The sequence below is a fragment of the Eubalaena glacialis genome, chromosome 1 (assembly GCF_028564815.1).
Source record: "Eubalaena glacialis isolate mEubGla1 chromosome 1, mEubGla1.1.hap2.+ XY, whole genome shotgun sequence".
Classification (NCBI taxonomy): Eukaryota; Metazoa; Chordata; class Mammalia; order Artiodactyla; family Balaenidae; genus Eubalaena; species Eubalaena glacialis.
In genome coordinates, this window is record NC_083716.1 from 178,683,499 (window position 1) to 178,704,179 (window position 20,681).

At 36.4% G+C, this 20,681-nt stretch overlaps 1 protein-coding gene across 5 annotated transcripts in view; it reads right to left on the minus strand.

The window, feature by feature from the left end:
- The window catches only part of TLK1 (tousled like kinase 1), a 150,690-nt gene that overhangs the window by 107,592 nt on the left and 22,417 nt on the right, over window positions 1-20,681 (minus strand). Inside the window, exon 2 of one of the 5 annotated variants that reach the window (XM_061184746.1) lies at window positions 837-955. The exons of 3 other annotated variants lie outside the window; for them this stretch is intronic. In XM_061184746.1, the coding sequence (XP_061040729.1) occupies window positions 837-955 (119 nt within the window). Of the gene's footprint in view, window positions 1-836; window positions 956-20,681 lie in introns of those variants that run through there. One more of the 5 variants, XM_061184773.1, reaches the window with a different exon arrangement.

The following is a 20,681-nucleotide window of genomic DNA, read 5'->3' on the forward strand; positions in this document are numbered from 1 at the left end:
GACAGAAAAATAGGCAAAGAACTGGAACAATTTATAAGACTCCCAAAGAGCTAACAAGCATTGAACAAATGCTCAAAATAATTGGTGGTACAAGTAAGACAAAGATACATTATTTTGTACCAACTGGACTATCAAAAATGAGGAATCTGGATGATGCCAAGTGTTTCTGGGATATGGAGATATAGAAACAGTTGTACAAAACTAATCTGCTGAGAGTGCAGGTTAGTTTTATTAGTTTTATACAACTGTTCTGAATAGCAATCTTGCACTGTTTATTCAATTTAAATCTATACATACCCTATGCCTTATCAATTCTGCTCTTGGGAATATATTCTAAACAAATGCTCACAAAGTTCCATAAGGGAACAATTACAAGAAATTCACTGCAGTGTGAGGTAGTGGAGAGTTGGAGACAACCTGATATCTACCACTGGAAGGCCCAACAGATACACTATTAATTTTACGCAGCAGTGAGCAGCAGTGGATTAATGTACAGATAGGAACATACACAATAGAAACGTGGGTGATGGGGCAAGGAAGAATCAAAAACAAAGGACAGGAGAGGTAAAAATTATGTAAATGGGAGAAAGGCAGTACAATCTACCAAACTCCTTTTTACCCCTGAAACCTGTTATGCTATCTTATAACGTAATGCCCCAAAATATATTATGCTATACTAGGAATCAGGTATAAAAACAATGGATTTTTTTCTACACATTATAAAAATTATAGTAAGTATAATTTGCTGTTAAGTACGTATGTAGGGATCCTTTACAAAACATATTTTATATCATTTAATACAAGGAAAAAATGTCAAAGATTACAATTTTACTCACTTTAGCTCCAACACTGCAACTGCCCGTGCTCCCAGTGCTCCCACTTGCAACTCCTGTAAATCTAGCTTCCAATAATTCTTGCCTTCTTGGATCCAGACTATGAAGCTCATCCATTGCACCTATTAAGATAAAAAAACAAACAAAAAAAGTACACGCACATACATATATATGTATTTATATACACACATCACAAAATATGTGTATGTAATTAGTTGAGATGTAAATATAAACTTAGTGAATTCTAAAAACAGATGAAAGTAAGGACTTAAAGATTTTTATAATGTCCACACTTATTTATCAAAATAATCTATGGTGATGGTGGATTTCCAATACTTTTGACTGCAATCTACATTAAGAAATATATTTTCACCCAAATCAGTACACACATACATACATATATTAAAAGTTCCACAAATATTTCTTACTGTATGCAGTACACGCCAATATTTTCTAGTCTATTCTAGTCCATTAAAAAGGAAAAACACTGATTGTGAGCTGTTAAACTGATTTCATGAGCCATTAATGGACCCAGGTCCATAGCTTGAAAAATACCACTTCTCATAATGCAATCTCCCTATTCTAAGCTGATACAGAATTTTGGCACTAAGTGGTATTATTGCTTATATATACTTTATCTGACTAATTTTAAACTGGGAAGACTCTTATTACTGTCACATCCCCAAAATTTTTTGTACAGTAGATACTTTTCAGTTTCTATCAGACAGACAGAAAACACACACATATATCAAGCAGATAACTGAGGTAACATCTATTATTAAACAATAACCCTGAAAATTAAGGGGGAAAAATGAGTGCCCTCCTGTAACTGCTACTATGCAAACTAAAGCACTGATAAAACCTTAGAACTGACATAAATGATTGGTTCTCAAAGGGAACAGGGAGGATATTATCAGAATTCAGAATCACATGTGGAGCATTTATAAATTACACTAGACCACTTCCATGTACCCTGACATTCCTCTCCTAAAGGTTAAGAGCTATTACTATAAATCTTACCCTTTAAAATTCCCTTCATTACCTTCCATCTTCATCTGGATAGAGGACTACATGGATAATGGCCACCCTTCCATGTTTATTAGCATTCCTGTACCTGCATATATCTTCCCTGGCCATTCCTCATTCTTCCATCTTAGACAAAACGGTAGCTACCTTCAAAAAGCTAAAGCCTTCAGTTCTTGCTTTTGATCCCATTCCTTTTTGATATTCAAGGAATCTTGCATTTGCATGTATCCCCCCCTCTCTCTTGCATCTTGTCCCTCCCTGCCTCCTCCTGCCTCATTTATATGTCTTTAAAAAAGAAAAAACAAAAACAAAAAAACTTTTGCTTGAATTTCGTGCTATTAATATTACCATTTAATCCTTTCCTTGAACTAGTGATTTATAACCCTATCCTCCTTAGGTCCCTGGAATCTGGTTTCTATTATAAGTATACTCCTGATAATGTACTTTCAAGTATCATCAGTACTTCCAATTTTTTTCTGATCCTGCTATTACATCAGAAACAGTCATTGTCAGATGATAGATAGACAGATAGATAGATAGACAGAGAGAGAGAGAGATAGATAGACAGACAGATAAGAAGAGCATTTGCTCCAAGGCTCTGATATTTTTTTCCATTTTCTTCATAATGTTTGACAAGCAGAAGTGTCTAATTTTGGTGAAGTGAAAATTATCTAATTTTTCTATTTACAGTTATTATTTTTCTATTCCTTCCAAGAAAACTTTGCATGTCCCAAAGTAAAAAACATAGTGGATTTCACCAAGATGGCGGAGTAGAAGGACGTGCTCTCACTCCCTCTTGCGAGAACACCAGAATCACAACTAGCTACTGGACAATCATTGACAGGAAGACACTGGAACTCACCAAAAAAGATACCCCACATCCAAAGACAAAGGAAAAGCCACAATGAGATGGTAGGAGGGGTGCAATCACAGTAAAATCAAATCCCATAACTGCTGGGTGGGTGACTCACAGATTGGAGAACACTTATACCACAGAAGTCCACCCACTGGAGTGAAGGTTCTGAGCCCCACGTCAGGCTTCCCAACCTAGGGGTCTGGCAATGGGAGGAAGAATTCCTAGAGAATCAGACTTAGAAGCCTAGTGGGAATTGATTGCAGGACTTCGACAGGACTGGGGGAAACAGAGACTCCAATCTTGGAGGGCACACACAAACTAGTGTGCGCACTGGGACCCAGGGGAAGGAGCAGTGACCCCTGGGGAGACTGAAACAGACCTACCTGCCAGTGTTGGAGGGTCTCCTGCAGAGGCGGGGGGTGGCTCTGTTTCACCGTGGGGACAAGAACACTGGCAGCAGAAGTTCTGGGAAGTACTCCTTGGCATTAGCCCTCCCACAGTCTGTCATTAGCTCCACCAAAGAGCCCAGGTAGGTTCCAGTGTTGGGTTGCCTCAGGCCAAACAACCAACAGGGAGGGAACCCAGTCCCAACCATCAACAGTCAAGTGGATTAAAGTTTTACTGAGCTCTGCCCACCAGAGCAACAGTCAGCTCTACCCACCACCAGTCCCTCCCATCAAGCCTCTTAGATAACCTCATCCACCAGAGGGCAGACAGCAGAAGCAAGAAGAACTACAATCCTGCAGCCTGTGGAACAAAAACCACATTCACAGAAAGATAGACGAAAAGGCAGAGAGCTATGTACCAGATGAAGGGACAAGATAAAACCCCAGAAAAACAACTAAATGAAGTGGAGATAGGCAACCTTCCAGAAAAAGAATTCAGAATAATGATAGTGAAGATGATCCAGGACCTCGGAAAAAGGATGGAGGCAAAGATCGAGAAGATGCAAGAAATGTTTAAAAGACCTAGACGAATTAAAGAACAAACAAACAGATGAACAATACAATAACTGAAATGAAAAATACACTAGAAGGAATCAATAGCAGAATAACTGAGGCAGAAGAACGGATAAGGAAACACAACCTTGAAATAACACAATAGACCAGATAGATTTAATTGATATTTATAGGACATTCCATCCAAAAACAGCAGATTACACGTTCTTCTCAAGTGCGCATGGAACATTCTCCAGGATAGATCATATCCTGGGTCACAAATCAAGCCTCAGTAAATTTAAGAAAATTGAAATCATATCAAGCATCTTTTCTGACCACAATGCTATGAGATTAGAAATGAATTACAGAGAAAAAAACGTAAAAAACACAAACACATGTAGGCTAAACAATATGGTACTAAATAACCAAAAGATCACTGAAGAAATCAAAGAGGAAATCAAAAAATACCTAGAAACACATCACAATGAAAACACGACGATCCAAAACGTATGGGATGCAGCAAAAGCAGTTCTAAGAGGGAAGTTTATAGCTATACAAGCCTACCTCAAGGAACAAGAAAAATCTCAAGTAAACAATCTAACCTTACACCTAAAGGAACTAGAGAAAGAAGAACAAACAAAACCCAAAGTTAGCAGAAGGAAAGAAATCATAAAGATCACAGCAGAAATAAATGAAATAGAAACAAAGAAAACAATAGCAAAGATCAATAAAACTAAAAGCTGGTTCTTTGAGAAGATAAACAAAATTGATAAACCATTAGCCAGACTCATCAAGAAAAAGAGGGAGAGGACTCAAATCAATACAATTAGAAATGAAAAAGGAGAAGTTACAACAGACACTGCAGAAATACAAAGCATCCTAAGAGACTACTACAAGCAACTCTATGCCAGTAAAATGGACAACCTGGAAGAAATGGACAAATTCTTAGAAAGGCATAACCTTCCAAGACTGAACCAGGAAGAAATAGAAAATATGAACAGACCAACCACAAGTATTGAAATTGAAGCTGTGATTAAAAATCTTCCAACAAACAAAAGTCCAGAACCAGATGGCTTCACAGGTGAATTCTATCAAACATTTAGAGACGAGCTAACACCCATCCTTCTCAAACTCTTCCAAAAAATTGCAGAGGAAGGAACACTCCCAAACTCATTCTATGAGGCCACCATCACCGTGATACCAAAACCAGACAAAGATACTACAAAAAAAGAAAATTACAGACCAATATCACTGATGAATATAAATGCAAAAATCCTCAACAAAATACTAGCAAACAGAATCCAACAACACATTAAAAGGATCATACACCATGATCAAGTGGGATTTATCCCAGGGATGCAAGGATTCTTCAGTATACGCAAATCAATCAATGTGATACACCATATTAAAAATTGAAGAAGAAAAACCATATGATCATCTCAATAGATGCAGAAAAAGCTTGTGACAAAATTCAACACCCATTTATGATAAAAACTCTCCAGAAAGTGGACATAGAGGGAACCTACCTCAACATAATAAAGGCCATATATGACAAACCCACAGCAAACATCATTCTCAATGGTGAAAAACTAAAAGCATTTCCTCTAACATCAGGAACAAGACAAGGATGTTCACTCTCACCACTATTATTCAACATAGTTTTGAAAGTCCTAGCCACGGCAATCAGAAAAGAAAAAGAAATACAAATTGGAAAAGAAGAAGTAAAACTGTCACTGTTTGCAGATGACATGATACTATACATAGAGAATCCTAAAAATGCCACCAGAAAATTACTAGAGCTAATCAATGTATTTGATAAAGTTGCAGGATACAAATTTAATGCACAGAAATCTCTTGCATTCCTATACACTAATGATGAAAAATATGAAAGAGAAATTAAGGAGACACTCTCATTTACCACCGCAACAAAAAGAATAAAATACCTTGGAATAAACCTACCTAGGGAGACAAAAGACCTGTATGCAGAAAACTATAAAACACTGATAAAAGAAATTAAAGATGATACCAACAGATGGAGAGATAGACCATGTTCTTGGATTGGAAGAATCAATACTGTGAAAATAACTCTACTACCCAAAGCAATCTACAGGTTCAATGCAATCCCTATCAAATTACCAATGGCATTTTATACAGAACTAGAACAAAAAATCTTAAAATTTGTAAGGAGACACAAAAGACCCCAAATAACCAAAGCATTCTTGAGGGAAAAAAATGGAGCTGGAGGAATCAGACTCCCTGACTTCAAACTATACTACAAAGCTACAGTAATCAAGAAAATGTGGTACTGGCACAAAAACAGGAACATAGATCAATGGAACAAGATAGAAAGCCCAGAGATAAACCCACACACCTTGGTCAACTAATCTATGACAAAGGAGGCAAAGATATACAATGGAGAAAAGACAGTCTCTTCAATAAGTGGTGCTGGGAAAACTGGACAGCTACATGTAAAAGAATGAAATTAGAACACTCTCTAACACCGTACACAAAAATAAACTCAAAATGGATTTGATACCTAAATGTAAGACCGGACACTATAAAACTCTTAGAGGAAAACATAGGAAGAACACTCTTTGACATAAATCACAGCAAGATCTTTTTTGATCCACCTCCTAGAGTAATGGAAATAAAAACAAAAATAAACAAATGGGACCTAATGAAACTTCAAAGCTTTTGCACAGCAAAGGAGACCATAAACAAGAAAAAAGATAATCCTCAGAATGGGAGAAAATATCTGCAAATGAATCAACGGACAAAGGATTAATCTCCAAAATATATAAACAGCTCATGCAGTTCAATATTAAAGAAACAAACAACCCAATCAAAAAATGGGCAGAAGACCTAAATAGACATTTCTCCAAAGAAGACATACAGATGGCCAAAAAGCACATGAAAAGCTGTTCAACATCACTAATTATTAGAGAAATGCAAATCAAAACTACAATGAGGTATCACCTCACACCACTTAGAATGGGCATCATCAGAAAATCTACAAACAACAAATGCTGGAGAGGGTGTGGAGAAAAGGGAACCCTCTTGCACTGTTGGTGGGAATGTCAATTGATACAGCCACTATGGAGAACACTATGGAGGTTCCTTAAAAAAACTAAAAAGAGAATTACCATATGATCCAGCAATCCCACTACTGGGCATATACCCAGAGAAAACCATAATTCAAAAAGACACATGCACCCCAATGTTCATTGCAGCACTATTTACAATAGCCAGGTCATGGAAGCAACCTAAATGCCCATCGACAGATGAATGGATAAAGAAGTTGTGGTACATATATACAATGGAATATTACTCAGCTATAAAAAGGAACGAAATTGAGTCATTTGTTGAGACGTGGATGGATCTAGAGACTGTCATACAGAGTGAAGCAAGTCAGAAAGAGAAAAACAAATATTGTATATTAACGCATGTATGTGGAACCTAGAAAAATGGTACAGATGAACCGGTTTGCAGGGCAGAAGTTGAGACACAGATGTAGAGAACAAATGTATGGACACCAACGGGGGAAAACTGCGGTGGGGTGGGGATGGTGGTGTGCTGAATTGGGTGATTGGGACTGACATGTATACACTGATGTGTATAAAATTGATGACTAATAAGAACCTGTAGTATAAAACAAACAAACAAGCAAACAAAAAAAAACAACTAATACTAAATTTTCTTTGGGTTATTTGTATGGAAATATGTTAATATAATGTTTCAGACATTACATGAAATTTCTAAAAATCTTATATGTTCTGGTATAATGTTACAAATCATAATTCTAGTTATTACTTTAAAATGTATATCTCAGAAATAACTAAAAAAATAAAAATAGTAATCTTTGTAAGTTTTATGTTTTTCTGCTTAGGTCCATGATTTACCCTAAATTACTATTTGTATATGGTATGAGGGCAAGGATTTTTTCCCATGTGGTTTTCCTGTTTTATTAACCACCATTCATTGAAAAACAAAAACAGCAAAATTCTGCATCCACCAATAAATAGCCTTGGTGGCTTTGTCAAAAGTCAAAAAATATATATATGGTCTAGTATAAAGACAGACATATAAACCAATGGGATAAAATAGAGAGCCCAGAAATAAGAGCACCAAGACCATTCTATGTGGAAAAAAGTCTTTTCAACAAACGGTATTTGAAAAACTGGATATCCACATGCAAAAATGTTAAGTTGAACCCTTACCTTAACACCAAATACAAAAATTAACTCAAAATGGATCAAATACTTAAACATAAAGACGTAAAACTGATATCAATATCATTAATCATTAGGGAAATGCACATTAAAACCACAATGAGATAGATACCACTTCACACCCATTAGGATGGCTATTATCTAAAAACAGACAATAACAAGTGTTAGCAAGGATGTGGAGAAGTTTGAACCCTTGTGTGTTGGTGGTGGGAATGTAAACTGCTGCAGTCACTGTGGAAAACAGTATGGCAGTTCCTCAGAAAATTAAACATAGAATTACTACATTATCCAGAAAGTTCCACCTCTGAGTGTGTGTGTGTGTGTATGTGGGTGTGCTTCACCCCCAAAGGAAGTGAAAGCAAAGACTCAGATATTTGTACATCCAAGTTGATTGCATTATTCCCAATAGCCAAAAGGAAAGAGCATCCTAAGTGTCCACCAATGAATGAATGGATGAATAAATAAAATGTAGTATACACATAAAATGGAATACTATTCAGCATTAAAAATGAAGGAAATTTTGACTACAACATAGATGAACTTTGAAGACATTACGCTAAGTGAAATATGTAAGACACAGAAGGACAAATACTGTATGAACGAACCCTTGTGTGTTGGTGGTGGGAATGTAAACTGGTGTGGTCACTGTGGAAAACAGCATGGCTATTATACTAGAGTCCTAGAGTAGTCAAATTCACAGAGACAGAAAGTAGAATCATGGACGCCAAGGGCTGAGGGACATGGTGGAATAGGGAGTTAGTGTTTAATGGGTACAGAGATTTGCTTGGGGAAGATAAAGTTCTGGAGATATGGTGGTGATGGCAGTACGACAGTGAGAATGTACTTAATGCCACTGAACCATACATCTAAAAATGGTTAAAATGGTAAATTTTATTTATGTATATTTTACCACAATTCTTAAAAATAATTTTTAAAAAAGAAAATAATAAATTGGATTTAATCAAAAATTTGAATTTGCTAGTTCAAAAAACACGGTTATAAAAATGAAAAGGCAAGCAAGAGACTGCGAGAAAATGTTTACAAAACATGTATGTGCTATATATACTATGTCCACTCTTTGGCTTGGAAGCTGGTTGCTGACCCAATAGAATTTAGCACGAAAGATGAGGACATTAGTCCCTACTTTGACTTGCACCAGCTAACAATGTGGTATTTTGTTTCCCATTGTTTTTGTTTCTTAGATGTATAGCTTCCTCTCCTCCATGAGGTCCTAGAGGAAGCTGTACATTCAAGGGAAAACAAAACAAAACAATTAGCTTCTAACTGAAAACCCTTACTAGGGTTCCCAACCCCACTGTAGTCCTTAACACCTTCTAACAAGTTTTTGTGACATTTTAAAGAGTCAGTATGTCCCAAAGACCCTGGTATAACTCCTGGCACATAACAGATGCTTAACAAATATTAGCATACCTGCCTAAAAATCTACCTAACCTTGAATACTAGAGCCTTGCTTCTCAAAATGCAGTCCACTGACAGCAGCATCTGTTATCACCTCAGATGCTTATAAGAAAAGCAAAATCTTGGGTTCCACTCCAGACCTACCAAATCAGAATCCATATTTTAACAAGAGCCTCAGAAAATTATGTACACTCAAGTTTGAGAAGCAGTGCTATAGAACAGAGGATACCACAAACTTTGGGAAGAGCCTAATCATAAATATTTTAGTCTCTGTAGGCCACTGGGCAAAATCATGTAGATGTTTATGTAACAAGAGAGAAAAGCTTCCCACAAACTTTTTGTTGACAAAATTTAAGATGTAATGGGACTTCCCTGGTGGCGCAGTGGTTAAGAACCCGCCTGCCAATACAGGGGACACGGGTTCGACCCCTGGTCCGGGAAGATCCCACATACCGCGGAGCAACTAAGCCCATGTGCCACAACTACTGAGCCTGTGCTCTAGAGCCCATGAGCCACAACTACTGAGCCCGTGTGCCACAACTACCGAAGCCCGCGTGCCTAGAGTCCATGCTCCACAAGAGAAGCCACCGCAATGAGAAGCCCATGCACCGCAACAAAGAGTAGCCCCCACTTGCCACAACTAGAGAAAGCTCGTGCACAGCAATGAAGACCCAATGCAGCCAAAAATAAAAAAATAAAAAATTTAAAAAAAAGATGTATACGATAACTCTATATAATATATTGTAATAGATCACTCTGATAATGAAAAGAATGGAACTGGCAGGGGAACATTCTGCTTAATTTGAGTTTCCTATAATCAAAATATATTCCAAGTACTCATCTGATAATGATGATCAGATTTTATGGATTTATCTTTGAAAAAGTCCTTTCTGAAAAATAAGTACTGCCGAATGCTGATATAAACCTGGAAGCACATGACTTTAATTGAGCATATTCATTATTTCAAAGGCAGTTAGAGAAGTCTATTAGATTATTCTTTTGATATTTGCCTCTCAGTATGTCACTACAGTGCAGATTAATCACTTCCAATTGAAGGTTAGGTAGAAGTTCCTCAGATGCACAATTAAATTGATTCTGAATTATGGAAACATTCTTTGCACTTGCATCAATGTCTGAAAAATGCTGCTGGAACTGTAGTTTGAGGTTGGAAAATATATTCAAGCAAATTCATGTGGGAATGAAGATCTCACTTTGATGGGATGAGAAGTGTATAAAGCAGCTTGATGTTACTTGTAATTCAAACATTAAGTTACCACTCAAATGACTTTACTGCAGCTAAATTTCACGTATCAGCGCTATTTTGCCGTGTAATTCTAGGTTAAATTCATTTAAAAATATTTCCAACTCTGCAGAAAAAGCTGATTTCCAAAGCCAATCAGTATTTGATAATAGTGGTTGAGGGCAGTCCCAGTTGTTCAGAAAAATTTCAATCTCAGTCCTAAAATCAAAAAACTGCAATAAAATGTTACCACTGCTAAGCCAGTCAGGATATTCAGCTTCTATTTCTAACAAAAATTTGTGCAGCTGATGCTAGTTAGGTCCATGAGAGCAAATGGAGTTCACCATTAACAATACTGATTCAATAACGTGATAAATTCACCTATTTTCTGCAAAGTACCTGTTGATGAATAATACAATGAATAACAATAGGCTTTGAACACCTCACATTTTTACAAACTTTGTAAATGTGTCCAACTAAGCCTTTTTCTGTTTCACACATATTTTTTACCACCATCAGCTGTAGCATGTCTTAGCAGATTCCACCTCAGGTTGTACTTAGTGTTTTCTCAACTGTGAAAATACTCTTGCCTGTAGTTGTTCTACACAGATTATTCATAGAGGCTAATTTTTCTGCCACTTCAAACTTGGCATTGACTCCTCCAATAAACAACTGAGTAGTATCAATAAAATCTGTGAACTCATCAAGAGACAAGGAACACCACTCTAAATCTTTCGCCTTGTTTTTAAATTGACTATTGATGTTGTTTCAAATGTCCTCAACTCTTAAGTCAACTGTTCTTGCCAAAAAGTTAATAGTCTAAAACAAGTTTATTTTCTCTGGACACATTTCTTTGCTGCAATCAAACACAGTTTAATTAACTCACCATCAGTAAATAGCTTTCTTTGCTTGGCTAACGAATGAGTCACTCAGAAACTTATTTTGGTGGCAGCCTCATTTTCAATTTTATTTTTTATGAAGTTATGCTGTAATGAGATATTCCATTTTAAATGAACTGTTACTTTAAAAATTTGAGAGTTGAGAATACTGTGGTGTATGCTTAGTCTAGAAATGTCAACATATACTGTATTCTATCACACAGTGTCACTGCAAAATAAGAACAATTTCTTGCTATCTAATTCAATAATAAAATGATACACACTCCACTGTGCCGTAAAAAGCATGCCATTCAGAGTCCATTGTTCTCTTCTTTTCTTGTTTTGACATGATGGATATGCAGTGGTATAAAAAAAATAAAATAAGTATTGCAGACTGGCAATACACATGGCACTCAAAATACTGTCAAGTTATAACTGCAGCACTGAAATTCGTAGTGCACTGAAGCAGTAAGAAGTGAAGAGAATGCCACATAGGGTCTCTGTCACAACTACTCAGCTCTGCAATTATAATGCAAAAGTGGCTGCGTTCCAATAAAACTTTACTTATGGGTACTAAAATTTGAATTTCCCATGTCACAAAGTATTAGTCTTTTTATTTTTATTTTTTTAACCATGAAAAAATAGGTAGTTTGCTGACTCCTGTTATAGCTAACACATTTCAAAAGTTTTAATCTTTTATGAAATCAAACTGTCATTTCTGATACATCCAAAAATTTGGTTCTCAATTACAAGAGGTGAGATTTTTCTGAAGAATATGTAATTTTACCATGATCCATGAAATTCTTCATTATACAATAAACGCTTATACTTTTGAAAAAGAAAAAAATTATAAAAGGGACTTCCCTGGTGGCATAGTGGTTAAGAATCCGCCTGCCAATGCAGGGGACACGGGTTCGAGCCCCGGTCCGAGAAGAGCCCACATGCCATGGAGGAACTAAGCCCGTGCGTCACAACTACTGAGCCTGTGCTCTAGAGCCCGCGAGCCACAACTATGGAGCCCGTGCTGCCACAACTATTGAAGTCCGCGCACCTAGAGCCCGTGCTCCGCATCAAGAGAAGCCACTGCAATGAGAAGCCCGCGCACCGCAACAGAGAGTAGCCCCCACTCGCCGCAACTAGAGAAAGCCTGTGCACCGCAACTAGAGAAAGCCCGTGCGCAGCAACGAAGACCCAATGCAGCCAAAAACAAAATTAATTAATTTTTTAAAAAAAACAATAAGAAATGGCAGTGACCTGCCCAAAAGCCATTCTATGTTTAAAAAAAAAAAAAAATTATAAAAGACACTATAAAGACCATACCATCCTTAAAGAATACCCCGTCTCAAAATACAACCACCTGTCTCCTAATTATGCTACTATTCTTACTGAACTGCTCCCCAAAATCTATTGTAAACCCAAAACTTCACATAAAACATATAACAAGAGATGTCACTACTCAAATTAGAGATCAATCACATCCTATTTTATGAAGAACAATTTTAGGAAAACAACATAAATAAAACCACAATTTGACCCATTAGAGCAGTCTGTCATGGCCCCTTCTAATAACTTCTTTTTTCCTCTCTCTCTCCTTCTCTTTCACACACACACTCACAAACTCACTCAATAAATGTTAATTATTATACAAGTATGGCCTCCCAAGGTGGTCAGTCTAAAGAAGGACACATGTATTTGGACATATTAGCAGCTCTGGTTGGTCAACATTACTTTATAGTTATAGCACCTTTTTTATGACAATGAATCAGTTTTTCATTATTTCATTTTTAAAGTGCCTTAAGTCTTCATCTTCCTTAGCAGAGAGTCAAAACAAAATAAAAATATCTAGAAAGCATGTTTTCAAAAGGTTAAAACCAGAATACCAGTTACCAAAAAGAAATGAGTTTGTTCAATAAGACCTTTCTAATATTAGATTCAACTGCTACTCAGCCATTACTTCATATTTTTTTAAATTTAAAACTTCCTTTACTCTGAAAATATTTTAATTCATTCCAGGTTTTAATTGTTACTTTTCATATTACATATGATAAGCTGATTTATACAGAACAGTAAAGTCTTTCTTCAATTAATACTTTTCACATTATGCCTGACAAGGCAGAGATTAAAAACAGAAATACCATAATAAAGTTAGAAATTATTTCAACAAGATAAAATATTCCATTTAAATCATTCCTTTTCATTAGTTTTTAAAATGCATTTGAAAGTATAGGAAACTAAAAGAATTCAACAAGTTTACACTGTTTAACACTCCAGAATTACTTCTGACTCATCTTTAAACATCCACTCTAACATGGTTAATAAACAGAACATATCTATGTTCATACACAGTATTTTGTATACTTAGTGGATATACTTATTATTTTTGTTGACTACGTTGCACTTCATCATTTATTCCACTGTCTGATCTCCTATTTAAAACCAAATATTCTAATTTTTTGGCAGTTAAATGAACATGTTAAATGACCTATCACAAGAGCAGTCCAAATTCTTTATTTCCTAATATACTTTCTCCCTCAGGAATCCAATAAAAATACCACCCACATTTTTTATAATGATTTAAAATATTAACATTTGGACATTTAATTCACGTAAAATTTAACTGTACATATCTAGAATTTTTTCCAAAGGGAAATATCATACAATTTCTCACAAATTTGACCTTTGCCCACTGATCTGAAATACATCTCTAGTCATGTGTCACATTCTGATATAAACATGGGTGTGTTTCTATATTTAATTCTGTTTCACTAAACTATTTCTGAACCATATATATCTCCATTCTATCTATCTACACATAGAAATATTTATGTATTGTACATATACACATAAATATTTCACCTAGAATGACTGAAAAGAGTATGTATAAAAAGCCAAGTTTCTGAATCTATTCTACTGATACACATTCAGTTACATAAGCCTGTGGTAAAGAGAAAACAGGTCTGATCTAGAATCACTCCAAGTCAGATTAATACCTCACCTTACCTTTAAGATAAGTCATTTTAAACACTTTAATTATAACCCTTCCAGCAAAGGATTCAGACAACCTGAGACGGAATTTTCATGTAACGATATGTAGCTTGCCCCAGATATGAGGCATAGAGTTCTCGTTTATGCTTCTCTATACTGTCATGACCTTGGAGCATGAGAATAATTTAATTTCAATTTTATTCTTACAAATAAAAAATGTCTGACGGCTACTTTTTCTTTCATCAAAAATAAAATACACACACAGATAGACAAGTTGTGTCAATATGGCCAAGTTCCTTAACCTCTCCATGTTTCAGCTTCCTTATGTATAAAATGGAGATAATAAAAGTATATACCTTATAGTTGTTAGAGTAAAATAAGTTAATATGAAGATTTCTGAACTATATTTGTCACTTAGTAGTCAATAAATGTGAACATATATGTATGCTAAAATACAAGTGCTCAATAAACATTGGCATGTATAATGTACATAATATAAGCTCTCTTCCAGCTTTCTCCCTGAAGCTAGAAGTTCCTGGTAGGTAGAATAGCATATACTTCAATTCCTCATTTCTTTAATGTATTAATAACATGACTAACTCCTCTTCCTCTAGCTTATAACAATTTACCTTAAAAAGCAATTATACACACACACATACATATATACATATATGTATCACACACACATACACATATGTATACACACATACATATATATGTATATATACATACATATATATATATCTTAATACTAGGCTATTTTTCTATTTTAACATATAGTTCTCATTTTAAAGATAAGGAAATTGAGACACTGAGAGGTTATGTTACAATGCCTTTTGTTAGAACTTATATCCACTCAACTAAGCACGCTTGTCCCAAAGGAATGGTCCAAAAGAAGGGTGTAAGGGTGTGTGTGGGGGTGTGTGTGAAAGAGAAAGAGCGCCTGCCGAGAGAGCACGTGACTGCACACAGTAAGAAGGAACATTCTCCAGGAAAGCTCCAAAACAGGATTTTGGTAAAACCTCCTCACTACTAGGAAATCAGCTGGTATCCTGTCACTAACCAAAGTGCAAATTACTTAAGAATCTTTTGTAGTTTCATGAGTTTTCCCATTATTAATACAAAACATACTTGTATTATAACAATAATAAACAATACAAAACTAGAAAAGTGAACAGTCCGAATACTTCCCTGTCTCCCAAAATCCCACTCCTCACAGGTAACCATTTAACATGCCTTAAAAAGCACAGCGATGATTTACTGCCCACAGTACTCCTTCTTGGTCTATTCTTCTATCCCAATAGTGCAGGGTAAAAGAAGGGCTACAGAACAGTCTTAGAGCTCATTTGCAACAGGGAAGGAAATCTCTGACCAGGAAGTAAGCTGCATGTACTACATGTAAGAAGTCCAACTTAAGCACTATCTACCTATTAAAATACTACCTAAAACAACGCATTATAATAAACAAGGATAAAATATTCTAAATGTTTATACAGTGATTTCAACATAAGTATCATCTCACCAACACTGGCTCTATCATGGCTTCAACAAGATTCCTGAAATGAATTTCTTCGGACATTTATTGTAGCAATGTAACTTTAGGGCTAAGGTGGGCTCTGCTGCAAGACTGAGTTCAAATCCCAGCTCTGCCACTTAAAGACCTCCTCATCCATAAATTTCTGGTAATAACAAAGTCTAGCTCACAGGATTGTTAGGTGAATTAAATGAGATAATACTTGTAAGCCCTTAGCAGGTTCTTGGAATATACAGCCTCATTAATTTTTGCTTACTCTTACTAAGTGCCAGAAAAATAAGCAACTTACCCAAAATTGCATACCAAACAAGTGATGTGAGGAGAGAAAGCAATAAAAGATTATCAGTAGACAGGAGAGCAGGCCAATTTACTCACTTGCTTTTCAATTTCTCTAGCGTAAGTCTTCACATAAAGAAGAAATATATATTTCTTTCTATTAACAGATCTACAAAATTTCCAGCAAAACAGACTACTCTGTTTAGGAACCCTACCTGCTCTAAGTGCATAAACATGTTCAACACAAATTATACTGCTCGATGAAAATAAAAATAATCTTTAACCATCACTCCTAACTCTGAATTGATGTAAAACTCCAGAGTGCCAAAGTTTAGGATCCAGATACATAAATTAGCGCATAAGCCCACTGAGATCATAATGCTCCTCTAGAAAGACACATTTCCCAATGAACAAATACCCAAAAAACAAAAAAATTTTAATTTTAGTAATAACTTCTATTAGCTGCAACCTTAACAGAAACACCAACCTGTAACTTGAGATAAATATATAACACAAACTAAGTAAACCAATTTGAACAAAGGATGAAATATTATAATTTTTAACAGGTTCAACTGTATGAAGTTACAGGTATTCAACCATTTTTAATCTATAAAATAGGTTCAGATGGTTCAACCTAATACTCAATGGCCTATGGTATAATCAATCCCCTAGTGCCTTTACAAATGATTATGATTGCCATTTTTTACAGTGTTCAGCGATTCAAACAAATTGTGGGTCACATCATTCTCATACATCTTTATTAGTGTTTAAATCTCAAAACTGCCAAAACAGAGTGACAGATGCAAAGTCTTACTAAGTTTATAGCTTATAAGGTTGGCCCTCAAATTTTCACCATAGTCTCCAGCAAATCTATACAATCATTTAAAAAGTCTGACTTATATACCAAGTTTTCTTTCAATTATAGCAATTTTCCAACATTTCTTTCCCAATGCCAATTTATTTGCCTTATGCAAAAAGGGACATGTATTTTTATAAAATTGTGACGATAAAGAAGCAATTTCAAGTCTTTTCCTTTTTACCCTTGGTCATGAACCCAAAATTGCCAACAGTACAGAAAAATGCAAAAATGCAAAAAACTGGAACCTAAAATAATCCCACCCATTGCCTACTACCCAAAGATAACCAAAGTTAACATTTAGGTTTATTTTCTTACAGTCTTTTTTCTGTATACTTTTTACTCAACAATTAAGATTACACTTTATAGTAGCTCCCGGCATTCAAAGATGTTTCCACATTTCTAATTTCAACCATCTGCAAAAGACTCTGAAAGTTGATGACATAAAAACTGCTGAAGTGCTACTAAATGAGAGAAACTTATAACACAACCTCCATCCACCCAATTCTCAGTTTGGGTTTGTTTTTCCTTGTCTGTAGTCATATATCTGGAAACTCTCACAGTTACTCCAACCCCCCACGAAAAACATTTTTTTGGGAAAAATATTCCCCCCAAATAAACGCAATTAATAATATTAATGATGAAAATGACAGTGGCAGTTATCTGCCATAAAAAACAAGTTTCAGGGGACTTCTCTGGTGGTCCAGTGGGTAAGACTCTGGGCTCCCAATGCAGGGGGCCCGGGTTCGATCCCTGGTCAGGGAACTAGATCCCGCATGCATGCCTCAACTAAGAGTCCGCATGCTGCAACAGCATGAATGAATGAATGAATAAATATTAAAAAAAAAAAAGCTTCAGATAAATTACAAACTTATGTATTTATATAATACATTCACTGCATGTTAATGTTACTACCCTAATAATATAATGCAGTGTACATGTTTTAATAAAATTTATTTAAATTTCTTTACAAATAACTCCAACTTTTGTGTTAAAATTGATGAGTAGTGAAGCTGTGTGATGGGTACATTAGGGTTCACTGCAATATTCACTCTACTTCAATAAATTAAATTTTTTTCCCATAATAAAAAGTTAACTTCTTACATTTCCCCACATTTTTGTGAGGAAATTTGTGTTTTAAGGGCATTTGCAAATTTCAGAACTAGAAAGTTGTCTGGCATCCATTACTACTGTCAAGATCCTACACTACTTACTGCATTCTACCCTATGTTCTTCCAATTATACAAAAGCAATTTTCCACATTATTATGTTTTCATGAACATTATTTTCATGGCTACCTAACATTCCATTAAATGGATATACATTAAAATGTTTAATTATTCCCCTACCATTGGGGATTCAAGTGGTTTCTAATTTCTTGCTATTAAAAACAGTGCTGTAGCAAACACTGTCCTACCTAAAATGCTTTATTTGAATGTAGGGTTATTTCCTTAAAACAATGACTCCCAAAGCATGATAGGAAAGACAATTGTAAATATTTACTATCCCTCCCCAGACTCACCTCAGCAATCTCCATCCAGAGTCATTAGGTAACTGTGCAGAAAAGTGCTAACACAGTAGACCTGAGGATGCTATCTTTAGAAAGGTCTCCCAGCAAAGAAATCCCCACCTTTCCCTAACTGATAAGGTGGCTCACAGTGCCTAGGTTATAGAAACAATGTAGTATAACTAGGAAGAAGATGCCCCAGTAAAAACCTTGAATGCAGAGTCTCTAGTGGACTTCCCTGGACACACACATTGCACACAAGTTGCTGAAATTTCACTGCTGGGGGAAGTGTGTGCACTCCCTGTGCCCCCTCTTGTGAGGGAGAGAACATAAGGAAGCCTAAATATGGATCCCTCCAGGCTCTGCCTACGCTTTTTTCCCTTATGATCCGGCTGTTCATCTTTACTATGTCACCATAATACATCTCAACCACGAATACAACTATATGTTGAGCCCACTAGTCTTTCTAGCAAAACTGACACAATATCTGAAGCCCAGAGACCACTCTAAGATACCATGTTCAGAGCTCTAGGCAAGAACTGGTGATTACCCTGCTTTCTGAGGTTATGGAGAACCCCCTAGGTAAGTTAACTTTACATATCTCCTTCCCATGCCAAGATAGGTGAATGCTTCTTAGTTTTGAAACTCCTTGGCAGACACAGTCATTCTGAGTCTGCAACTGTATCAATGAGCTGGCTTATCTCCTCCTCTCACAAGAATGTAAGCTCCAAAAGAACAGGAATTTGGGGGTTGGGGGCGGTTTATTTGTTCACTGAAATATCCAGGTGCCTAAAAGAATGCCCAACACATAGAAGACTCTCAATAAATATTTGTTTAATGAATAAATGGATATTCTCAGGTATCCTATCCCCAAATTCTCAAAATGAAGAAACCTACTAGGGACTTCCCTGGTGGCGCAGTGGTTAAGAATCCGCCTGCCAATGCAGGGGACACGGGTTCAAGCCCTGGTCCGGGAGGATCCCACATGCCGCAGAGCAACTATGAGCTCCCGTGTGCCACAACTACGGAGCCTGTGCTCTAGAGCCCACGAACCACAACTACTGAGCCCGCGTGCCACAACTACTGAAGCCCACAAGCCTAGAGCCTGTGGTCCACAATGGGAGAGGCCACCGCAGTGAGAGGCCCGCGTGCTGCGGAAAAGAGTGGCCCCTGCTTGCCACGGCTAGGGAGGGCCCGCACGCAGCAACGAAGACCCAACGCAGCCAAATAAATAAATAAATAAATAAATAAAATAAAAAATAGATGCTGTAACACCCTTCTTACATAAATTCTTCGAGAAAAACGGTAAAAGAAAAAGTACTTCTCAACTCATATTTATGAAGTCAATGTTACCTTGATAAAAAACCTAACCTTTTCAGAAATGAAGATTAAGCTTGAATGAACCCAAGAGAAAATACATACAACAGATAATGCTTTAAGAGAACGAGAGGATAAAAAGTAGGAACAGTTTTGAAATCAAAAGAAATGAAGAGATTAAAAGGATGAGAGAAAGCAACCACTTAATGACATAACAAGGATCCAACATTCAGAAAACAGAAGTCTTTAAAATGCACTACCATAAGAGAATAAACAGCAAAAACTGTAATTCAAGAAAACTTTCTTGAAAATTAAAAAAGAAAAATTGAAACTACTGACTGAAGGGGCACCATGTACACTTAAGAATTCAGCCCAGGGCTTCCCTGGTGGCGCAGTGGTTGAGAGTCTGCCTGCCAATGCAGGGGACACGGGTTCGAGCCCTGGTCTGGGAGGATCCCACATGTCGCAGAGCAACTGGGCCCGTGAGCCACAACTACTGAGCCTGCACGTCTGGAGCCTGTGCTCCGTAACAACAGAGGCCACGACAGTGAGAGGCCTGCGCACCGCGATGAAGAGTGGCCCCCACTTGCCACAACTAGAGAAAGCCCTCGCACAGAAACGAAGACCCAGCACAACCCAAAACAAACAAACAAACAAATAAATAAATAAGAATTCAGCCCAGTAGGCCAACAACTAATTTTTCAAAGGCAACACTTTATGCTAGAAGAAAACAGAATAAAGTATTTGATATTCAAGACAAGAAAATATAAAGTGTCTTATATTCAGT